The 11,357-nt window shown below is 44.5% G+C and overlaps 2 protein-coding genes across 3 annotated transcripts in view; one reads left to right on the top strand and one right to left on the bottom strand.

The window, feature by feature from the left end:
* Positions 1 to 1,143: 1,143 nt before the first annotated feature.
* LOC109398107 (solute carrier family 53 member 1) overlaps positions 1,144 to 11,357 on the bottom strand; it is a 45,597-nt gene continuing 35,383 nt past the window's right edge. The window contains exons 5-6 of the mRNA XM_062852537.1: positions 2,003 to 2,136; positions 1,144 to 1,641 (exon numbers count right to left, since the gene is read on the bottom strand). Of these exons, the coding sequence (XP_062708521.1) occupies positions 1,602 to 1,641; positions 2,003 to 2,136 (174 nt within the window). The 3' untranslated portion in view covers positions 1,144 to 1,601. The remainder of the gene's footprint in view (positions 1,642 to 2,002; positions 2,137 to 11,357) is intronic.
* LOC115259193 (uncharacterized) lies at positions 3,516 to 11,224 on the top strand. Of its 2 annotated transcripts, none has more exons than XR_009997850.1 (2): positions 3,516 to 10,836; positions 10,892 to 11,224. XR_009997850.1 is itself a non-coding variant. In XM_062852536.1 (2 exons), the coding sequence occupies exon 2, from the start codon at positions 4,328 to 4,330 to the stop codon at positions 10,415 to 10,417; it is 6,090 nt and encodes a 2,029-aa protein (XP_062708520.1). In that variant the 5' UTR covers positions 3,516 to 3,908; positions 3,964 to 4,327; the 3' UTR covers positions 10,418 to 11,224. The 2 variants fall into 2 exon arrangements, 1 of the variants encoding a protein (XP_062708520.1); XM_062852536.1 differs by having other exon boundaries at positions 3,516 to 3,908; positions 3,964 to 11,224.

Genomic DNA, 11,357 nt, shown 5'->3' with positions numbered 1-11,357 from the left:
CGGACACCAACCCCCAATTTCCAGTGGGCCATAGTGCACAGTTGAGCCTAAAGTTCTTCCCTGACACTCGGACGTCGATCAACCGCCCCTAACATGGAATGCAGACGCTGTTGTTGTGAGCTAGGATGTTGTGAGCCGGTCTTGCTGAAAGAACAAAAGCTAAGGTTTGCAGAAGCAAATCGCCCATCCCTATCAGCCTAAATATGACCAAGATTCCCTTCGGGGTTGGTAGTGATAGGAGTTGCTGACGATCTTCATTTAATCGTGGTTGAATCATTAGTATTAACCCTTCAAGATGAGTGCCATTATTGCATTGTAAGTAAGCTGGAAAATCATTTTCGATTGTGCTGGCCGTATGCATAAAATTTCTGGGTTGGGTGACAAAACGTCATAAGGACAAAACGTCGAAAAATGAAAGAAAGGAGTTCATAAAATGAATAAAGAACTCACTACTAGCTTAGTGTGACCCTAAGGGGCTGTTCATAAACCTCGTAGACCAAAATTTGCCAATCTCAGACACCCCCTCCCCCCTCGTAGACTTTTGTCCATTCAAAAAATTTGAAATTTGTATGAAGCGTAGACTTTGGCCAGACCACCCCCTCCCCCTTCCCCAAAAAGTCTACGTGGCTTATGAACGGTCCCTAACTTTGAGATAAAATTACAAGCTAAAAGTACTCCATACATTGTTTATGATAGCTTGCTTTTGAACTGAGGGAATAGCAAGTGAAGTTAATTCTTTGCAAGTAAGAGTTCCCATCTCTACCACAGACAGTATACGACTACTTTCAAAATCGTCGTCACGAAACTGTATTTGGTCGAGTGCTTACTAGATAGTAGTAGAAAGCAAACGTACCGAATTCATGAACATGAAAACATGAACTTATACCTAGTTAAAAACAAAAACGATAGAAAGTTAGTACAGTGTGATGTCTGTTTCTCTGTGGTTGTATTTTTTACGGTGGTGGGTGCCCTGAAGAGTTTACACTTTCGAACCAACCTAAATGAAAACCGTGTATTTAGAATATTAGGAATTGTACATCGAAGAGTTGACATCGTTCAATTTTATGAATTGGCATCCACTAACATCTAAGTGGACACATTTCACATTATTACAACGTAAGACACATAACCAGTACCTATATTAATTCGAAAATAAATCCATCATACTATATTAACTTTATAGGTTTCTTTACATTTACTCTCATTCGTCGTGCTATAAGGTAATAAAAATCTGGAAATCTCTTAATAAATATTGCCTATAATTCTGCTGTAAATAAATAACTCCATCCATAGGGAATATACCATTGCTCCATGCGTACTCTGGTCCAACAGAAATTTCGAATTGAAACATACGCTTTCCAATTACCCAATTCAATGATGGAAACACACAGAAACGACACAAATACCTATCGGCAGGGGTGGGTGGTGGTGCAGTGCAGTTGGATCGAAGGCTTCTGTTACTGGGGTTGTGGTGTGTTCGGTTGGCGAACGTGCTTCTCTCAGAGGGAAATCTAGGTCATGGGGATCGTATTTTGGTGTGATTCGGATTCGGTCGCTAGGATTTATGGCAGGTTGGTCCCAATTGTGTAACTATCCGTGGCCTATATTTCCCACTGGACCTTCCTGTTTTGATTGGAATTCCTGCGGAAAAGACAAAGGAAAATGGTAAGGGCAATTAAAGCGCTTATCTCTACGCAAACTTCAGTATCACTAGCACTGAATGGCATCTATCATTTTGAATCACTACAGGCGATGCTTCATACGTGACAATCGGCTAAATCTGTCCACTAGTTTTTCATACAACGACGAAATGCATGCACCTTCCGTTACGAAGTTCACTAAATATGCGTGGCACGAACTCGAGAATGGTCAATTACACGTAGCGAAGAGAATGACTAAGTGTGGTAAGCCCGGGCATGACACTTTTCAGTTACATGGAATACTATATGTCTTCGATATGAGTTGTGCATGCAGATAGCAAAAATGATGACAGTGATTTTACATTTCCAAGTCCTCAGTCGATTCGGCCTCGCGAAGAAGCAGTCGCTGCTCGGATTTCTTCTTGGTGTTCAATTTTTTCACCGTCCGTCGATTTCGCACACCGTCTTCCTCGTCCATCATGCGAAGGATCGTGGTCTGTAATAAAATTAAACAGATTTTTTTTTCATTAATTTCATGCAGTATCAGTATTTAGTGTTTAAAAAGAGCCAAAAGAATTAAAAATTGAATGAAAGATGAGTAAGATAACGACTTCTTAACAGAGTTCGACTGATATGTGTGGTCTAGCTACTTTATCGGCGCTGCAGTCTTGGGGAATCGAAACGACTGTTTTAGATTTGTCCCGACGTTTCGACTCTGTTTTGAGTCTTCTTCAAAGGGAAAATTCTGACTAGTCGCTTTTTGTTCGAATGGACATAGGACTGTCGGTGTCTTGTTTGTGTCTGTACATCGGATTTCTTGTCAAGTGAACCGTAGCTTATTTTTTGGTCAGAATTTTCCCTTTGAAGAAGACTCGACACAGAGTCGAAACGTCGGGACAAATCTAAAACAGTCGTTTTTATTCCCCAAGACTGCAGCGCCAATAAAGTAGCTAGATAACGACTTCTCTTTTCCATTTGTTTCCGAAAGTGATCCCAAATATTTGACTATTACATAATAATTATGAGGGGTGACCCCAAATTTTGGATCGATGATACGCTGCTGAAGCCTGTATCCGCAATAATCGGGACACAGATGTACGACTGTAGCTCTGTAATGAATCGGTAAAATTGGCCAAATAATTGACTGAGATCTCTTCGGTGTATGTTTATAATTTGTGCAAAATTTCATAAAAATCTATGCATTACTTTTAACTGTGGATGAAAAACAAACAGACGTAGTTTTAAGTATTTTGTACAATCATGGCCAATTTTCATTCGCATAATAGATGATTCTTTTACGCTACAGTTCAAAGTTCTGTGATGATAATAATGAAATTTCGTTAGCAATTATGATACTTATAGAGTCACTTTCATGCAAAATTTCATTAACTTTGATCAATTGGTTTGAAAACTACTGGTGTTGATAGGGGTGAGTGTTAGTGAAAATTTTTCGTGTTTTTCATGTGCGATGTTTTCCTATGCATAACTTTTCAATTTCTCAGCCAATTTTCATGAAATTTTCACAGAAGGTAGCTGATTATGTGTTAATTATGCCTGTCAATTTTGACGATTTTTGGTATAGTACTTTCAATAGTACAATCGAAACAATAAAGAGTGCTGACTAATTGCGCTCTGAGGAGCTTGAATCACGGTCAGTTCCAATACATGTTTCGACTATAAAATGGTTGGCAATGCATCGATTGTTTTGAAATTTTGTCCATGCAACAAATGTAGATTGAGAGGTTTGTAATCAAAATTTCAGCCATTTCCTTTGCCAAATTCAAAAGTTACAATGCTGACAAGCAAAACTAGAGACTGTACAAAATCTAATGGCGCACATTCTACTCCTTCATTGCTACAACAAAAAGTACTGTGAACTGTTCTAACAGTGCGCGCCCATTGTGTCTGTGCCTCTGTAGCAGCCCTGTCTTCGCAGCTTTGACGGCCTGACTTGGGAGTGACAGAACGACCGACTGTCACCATCGTAAGTAGATGATTAGACAAAAGACATCACGTTGATTGATAACACGGAGTGAAATACTGCTATCTGAAGTTATTTTCTATAATTAAGTTCTAAAGTTATTTTCTATACTTAAATCCCTATTTGATCTTAAACTACTTACAAGTGAAATCAGGTATATGAAATGTTTCGTGTATACAAGCCTTAATCTAATAGATTTTCTTGAATTAGTGCGTATTACTACAGTGCAAGTACTTTGCAAGCCGCAGAGCGTATAACCTATGTTTTCCTAAAGCTAAACCGAAACGGTGAGACAGCATAAATTATGTAACAGCCTAAAATTATAAAAGAATATCCTTACAGCTACTAGGAACACAAATACCACTCAAGACCCTCCGGATTACACTAGGGGAAACTAAACGTAAGTTGAAGCTCTAACTAAATGAAATACGCTATGCGACTTATATTACGAAACATACACTTACATCTGTTATTATACTACAAAGTTATATGCTTAATTACCAATCAACCTTAAATTGTAAACCTTAAATTCTACCCTTCTTCCTCTCATCCTCATTATGATGCAGGATTTTATTAATCTCCTAAATAAAGAGCCGTAGATTATACATTGCTCTGGAGGTTAATTTTACGGAAAGAAAAACCCCTTCAGTCTGGGTGACTTGTTGAAACGAACTTCGACAAATTAATAAAATCGTTTATACGAAAGATGTCTGGTCGTAAAAGTGGGAAAGATGGCAAAAGCGGTTCAAAGGGCGCACGGTCAAAAGAAAAGCAGTCAGAAGTGATCGATGTCAGTGGTGGTGGTAATATAGTGGTGGTGGTCACGGACGAAGAAAAGGATCTGGCAGGAGCTAAAAAGGATGATCAAGTCGCGGAACAGAGCTGTACGTTCTGCCAGGAGGAGGACAATAACGACATGGTTCAGTGCGACAAGTGTGATAGATGGATCCATTTTGCGTGTGTCGGCGTTACAGAGGAAATCGCGGATAGGAGCTGGAGTTGTCCCAAATGCGTTGCTGCAACCGGGGTCCAGCAGTCTTCTTCTTCTACTACAAATCGCCCTCCAGCTGGATCGTCAACTCGCGCTGAACAACAGAAGTCAGCACCTTCCAAGCAGTTTATCCCCAAACGTACACCTGGAACCGGCGGACACGAGCGCTGCAATACGGTATCGGAGCCGGCGGAAAAACTGATTCCTACCTACGGGGTCGCTCGTCGTGGTAAATCAACCGCTTCGCAGGCATCTTCGTCATCGCGTAGATCCATCCTACAATTACAGCTACAGCGGCTCGAGGAAGAACAGGAATATGAAAAGCTACAAGCAGAGAAGCATCGTGCATATCTGGACAGGAAGTACGATTTACTGGAGCAGATGCACAGTCGAACCGGATCTGAGTGCAGTGGATCCGAAGACCGTGTTAGACAGTGGGTTCAAGATACCAACAACATCCGCGTAGAGAATGCATTGGATCCCCAGAGTGTAGAAGTCTTTGATCCGCAGAGACATTCGACACAGAACTACTCCGGAAGAGCTCAAATTGGTTCTTCTCCATTGGTGGACCGATCCGGTAGAAACCAGAACCGAATTGAAGCAGTACTTGAGCGTTGTGATCTTCGTCGGGAACCTCGCGTCCAACCTTCATCGATTGGTAGGAGTTTTATGGAACCGTATGAACCACGAAGTCAGCAGCCAAGAAGGAATTTCCGAGAAGCAGATTTCCACTCTGGAAACCATGAAGAAGATTTCGAGCCCTGTTCGTTTTCCCGTCAGCAGTTGGCAGCTCGTCAAGGAATTTCTAAAGACTTACCCAAGTTTTCCGGAAAGTTCGAGGAATGGCCGGTGTTTATGTCAATGTTTAACAGCACTACGAACATGTGCGGTTTTACGAATGAGGAGAACCTTATCCGGCTCCAGAAGTCATTGGAAGGAAAGGCGTATGAAACGGCGCGGAGCCTACTGATGCATCCGTCGAACGTTCCGGCGATTATGCGTACTCTGAAAATGAGATTTGGCCAACCTGAAGCCGTTGTTCACTCCCTGATTCAGAAGGTGAATGCCCTACCAGCGATTCGGGAAGATCGCCTGGAGACGTTAGTGGAGTTCGCAGTTAACGTTCAAAATTTCTGCGCCACGGTAGACGCGTACGAACTTGAGGATTATATGTACAATGTGTCTCTTCTACACCAGCTGGTGAACAAGCTCCCGGCCACGTTGAAACTAGATTGGGCCAGGCATCGGCAAAACGTTCAGCGGGTCAACTTGGCGACCTTTGGGAATTGGGTATATTCATTGGCCGAGGCAGCTAGCACCGTCGTCTTTCCGGTCGATTCAGACGAGTCGAAGCCAACACGCAACGATGGACGTGGTAACAAGAAGCCGAACGCATATGTAAACGCTCACTCTGAGACTGTCTCCGAATCCAGTCGTCACCCAAAAACCGTTGACTCCGATGGAGAACAGAGAGAACACAGTCGTGTACCTGTCTCAAAACCACCGGCCCTTGTTTCAGAGGTGTGTGCGGTGTGTAAAGGAGAATGCAAAAACGCCTCAAAGTGCAAGCAGTTTCTGGAGCTGTCCCGTGAATGTAGATGGGCCATTGTAAGAGAATTCAAACTCTGCCGAAGTTGTCTACGTCGCCATAAAGGAGGATGCGACGCAAAACCGTGCGGGCGAAATGGATGCATCTACAAACATCACGAGCTGCTCCATAGGGACCAGAACATTCAACAACGCTCTGACCAAATCATACAAGAGTCATCTACGTCCCGAGCACAGGTCTCCATGCAACCAGAATCTGCGACCCAAATACCAACGCACGATTGCAATACGCATCAAGCGAAGTCAAATGCAGTCCTATTCCGCTACCTACCCGTGGTACTCAGTGGACCTCAAGGTTCCATCCATACATACGCGTTCCTGGATGAGGGATCGCATCTAAGTTTGATAGATCAAGAACTGGCGGACCAGCTCAAATTAAAAGGTGCAACGATACCGCTGTGTCTTCGCTGGACAGGAGGAACCCAGCGATGCGAAAATGATTCGCAATCGGTTACCTTGGAGATCTCAGGAACGAGCAAGGCGGCAAAGAACTTTCAACTAACCGGAGTGAGAACAGTCGACCACTTGTTGCTTCCATATCAGACACTAAACGTGGAAGAAATGGGCCATCAATACCCACATCTTAAGGGACTTCCCATCGATTCCTATTACGACGTCCGACCAAGGATCCTCATCGGAATGAAGCACGTGCAAGTCAGCCTTGTATTGAAGAGCAAAGAAGGAAATATTGGGGAACCAGTAGCTGTTAAGACACGGTTAGGCTGGACAGTATGCGGTGGAGAAAACACGGAAGGCGACGACGTAGGGAACCTAGTCCACTATACTTTTCACGTGTGTTCGTGTGATCGGGCAAGAGATGACGAGCTACATCAGACGGTGAAGAAGCACTTTGCTCTAGAAAGCCTCGGCATCACAAAACCGGACAAACTTCTTATCTCCACCGAAGACCAACGGGCTCAAGATCTCTTGAAGCAACTGACTGTCTACGATGGGGAGCGTTACACGACCGGACTGCTGTGGCGTCACAACAACGTCCGTCTACCAGACAACTACAATATGGCTCTGCGAAGACACCAGTGTTTGCAAAGACGTCTCTCCAAGGACCCAGAACTAGCAGAGATGCTGCATGGAATGATTGCGGACTACGTCGCCAAAGGATATGCCCGAATGCTTTCGGAAGACGAACTAAACCGACGGTTTTCAAAGGTGTGGTACCTTCCAGTTTTTCCGGTTATAAACCCGAACAAGCCAGGCAAGGTGAGGCTAGTTTGGGACTGTGCAGCTTGCTCCTTTGGCGTCTCGTTGAATTCAGTCTTACTAAAGGGACCCGATCAACTTTGTTCGCTGTTGTGTATATTGCTGCAATTTCGAGAAAACAGAGTGGGCCTTACAGGGGACATACGTGAAATGTTCCACCAGATACGAATCCAGGATGCAGATCAACAATGCCAACGCTTCCTGTGGTGGAACGAAAAGGGGGAAATCGTGATCTATGTGATGCAAGTCATGACGTTCGGAGCCTGTTGCTCCCCTAGCTGTGCGCAATATATTAAAAATATCAATGCGGAGCGCCATGCTGAAGACTATCCAAAGGCTTCTGAAGTGATCCAGAAGAAACACTACGTGGATGATATGCTCGTCAGCCTAAAATCCGAAGAAGATGCTATAACAACGGCGAGAGAGGTGAAATACGTCCATCAGCAAGGAGGGTTTGAGATCCGCAATTGGGTCAGTAACTCACCAGCAGTTCTGGAGGCTCTCAATGAAAAGGGATTAAGCGAGAAAGACCTAGATTTATCCCCAGAAATCAGCACCGAGAAAGTCTTGGGTATGTGGTGGTGCACTGCTTCAGATACATTCACCTACAAGATTGGATGGAAGCGATACGACTGCGCTCTCATGGAGGGCCACAGGCGTCCTACAAAGCGGGAAGTTCTACGAGTGCTAATGTCAATTTTCGACCCTCTTGGCCTCATCGCTCACTTTCTTATGTTCCTGAAAGTGTTGCTGCAGGAAGTGTGGCGCTCTGGCGTGCAATGGGACGAGGAGATAACCAATGACGCATTTACAAAATGGCAGCGCTGGTTGAAGTTGTTGCCGCAAGTAGAGCAAGTTCGAATCCCCAGATGCTATAGCTCACTAATCCAGAACCCTGAAGATGAAGCAGAGCTCCACATTTTCGCTGATGCCAGTGAAGGCGGAATGTCCGCTGTCGCCTATCTACGGTTTGTCAAGCGCCAGACCATCGAGTGTAGGATCGTTGCAGCAAAGACTAGGGTAGCACCTTTGAAGTTCGTGTCCATTCCCCGACTGGAGCTACAGGCTGCTGTAGTTGGTGCTAGGCTAGCTCACACGATTGCGGACGCCCTGTCTTTGAAAATATCCAGGAAGTATTATTGGACCGACTCTCGCGATGTACTTTGTTGGCTGAATGCGGACCATCGTCGATACACGCAGTTTGTTGCATTCCGTGTCAGTGAAATTTTGGAGACTACCGAGGCAAATGAGTGGCGCTGGGTACCATCTAAAATGAATGTTGCAGACGACGGTACCAAGTGGGGCTCCCGGCCCGACCTTACACCCGATAGCAGATGGTTCGTAGGCCCAGAATTCCTAAGGCTACAAGAGACGGACTGGCCCCAGCAACCTACGGAAAACCGCTCTACAGAGGAGGAACTTCGTCCCAGTTTCCTTGCCTGTCACGTTCCCTGTGAACCACTTGTGAATCCAAGAGATTTTTCTGGCTGGAAGCGTATGCTAAATGCCACTGCCTTCGTCATCCGATTCCCGACTAACTGTCGCCGCAAAATCTTCAGAAAGCCAACTATCAGTGGGCCCGCAACGAAGGATGAACTAGTTTCTGCTGAAGCTTACCTTCTGCGCTCAGCTCAACGCGATGGGTATCCAGAAGAGATTGCCATCTTGGAGAAATCACAGCATACCCCCAGTAACTCTAGAACAATACCGAAGCAGAGCAGCGTGTATCAGTTAACGCCATGGTTAGATAGCAGAGGATTGATGCGAATGCGGACAAGGATTGCAGCCTGCCAATACGCCACGGAAGATGCAAAGAAACCAATCATCCTACCACGTGACCACCCAACCACAAGCTTAATAATTGCGTACTACCACCAAAAATTCCATCATCAGAATCATGAAGCAGTGGTCAACGAGCTCCGACAGAAATTCTACATTCCACGCATCCGTGCTGCCTATGCCAAGGTAAAGAAGAACTGCCAAAGATGTAAAAACGACCATGCAAATCCACGACCACCAATTATGGCCGATCTTCCGACAGCACGGCTTGCAGCGTACTCGCCACCCTTTACACATACAGGGATTGATTTCTTCGGGCCGTACGAAGTAACCGTTGGTAGACGCACTGAAAAACGTTGGGGAATGCTCGCAACGTGTTTGACAATCCGGGCAATCCATCTCGAACTGGTTCCTTCTTTAACCACAGACTCCTGCATAATGGCTATCAGAAATTTCATGGCACGCCGTGGTACGCCCAGTGTAATATATAGCGATAGAGGAACCAACTTCATTGGGGCATCCCGACAGATGAAAGAGGCCGCCGCAGCAGTTAACGTGGACGACATAATGAAGGAGTTCACTTCTGTCGATACAACCTGGTCGTTTAACCCACCCCTTGCGCCACACATGGGAGGCAGCTGGGAGCGACTAATAGGAAGTGTAAAACGAAACCTACAGAAGATCAACCCTCCCAGAAACCCAACCGATGAAGTCCTGCGCAACGTTCTAATCGAAGTTGAAAACACCATCAACTCTAGACCGCTAACCCATGTCCCGGTCGATGATGACAGTGCCCCAGCCTTGACACCGAACCATTTCCTTCTTGGTTCCTCAAACGGGATCAAGCCCTATACTACTTTCGACGACAGCAGCAGTGCTCTCCGCCAAAACATCTTAGCCTCCCAGGTACTAGCCAACACGTTCTGGAAGCGTTGGCTAAGTGACTATCTGCCAGAAATCACCAAACGGTCCAAGTGGTTTTGTCAAACCACTCCAGTAGCCGTAGGAGACGTGGTAGTGATCGCCGACCCTCGGCTACCTCGCAACTGCTGGCCTAAGGGAAAGGTCATCGAAACTCATCCGGGCAAAGATGGAGAAGTTCGCTCAGCTACAGTACGAACGTCTACAGGAGTCTACGTTCGAGCGGTCACCAAACTGGCAGTTCTGGACGTAAGGCGCGAAGGAAGTAAGCCAGCCTGAGGACTGTCGTACCCGGGGGGAGTGTGAACTGTTCTAACAGTGCGCGCCCATTGTGTCTGTGCCTCTGTAGCAGCCCTGTCTTCGCAGCTTTGACGGCCTGACTTGGGAGTGACAGAACGACCGACTGTCACCATCGTAAGTAGATGATTAGACAAAAGACATCACGTTGATTGATAACACGGAGTGAAATACTGCTATCTGAAGTTATTTTCTATAATTAAGTTCTAAAGTTATTTTCTATACTTAAATCCCTATTTGATCTTAAACTACTTACAAGTGAAATCAGGTATATGAAATGTTTCGTGTATACAAGCCTTAATCTAATAGATTTTCTTGAATTAGTGCGTATTACTACAGTGCAAGTACTTTGCAAGCCGCAGAGCGTATAACCTATGTTTTCCTAAAGCTAAACCGAAACGGTGAGACAGCATAAATTATGTAACAGCCTAAAATTATAAAAGAATATCCTTACAGCTACTAGGAACACAAATACCACTCAAGACCCTCCGGATTACACTAGGGGAAACTAAACGTAAGTTGAAGCTCTAACTAAATGAAATACGCTATGCGACTTATATTACGAAACATACACTTACATCTGTTATTATACTACAAAGTTATATGCTTAATTACCAATCAACCTTAAATTGTAAACCTTAAATTCTACCCTTCTTCCTCTCATCCTCATTATGATGCAGGATTTTATTAATCTCCTAAATAAAGAGCCGTAGATTATACATTGCTCTGGAGGTTAATTTTACGGAAAGAAAAACCCCTTCAGTCTGGGTGACTTGTTGAAACGAACTTCGACAAGTACTACACCGATTCACATGAAATTTTGTAGGTGAAATGAGCACATCTTAAGATGTTATAAGGCCAAATTTGAGCAGTTTTAATGTATTTATTGCAGAGTTACAGTTGTATTTCTGTGTCCCGATTA

This window comes from Aedes albopictus, chromosome 2 (assembly GCF_035046485.1).
Source record: "Aedes albopictus strain Foshan chromosome 2, AalbF5, whole genome shotgun sequence".
In the NCBI taxonomy this organism is placed as follows: Eukaryota; Metazoa; Arthropoda; class Insecta; order Diptera; family Culicidae; genus Aedes; species Aedes albopictus.
This window is presented reverse-complemented; position numbering and strand designations above follow the sequence as displayed.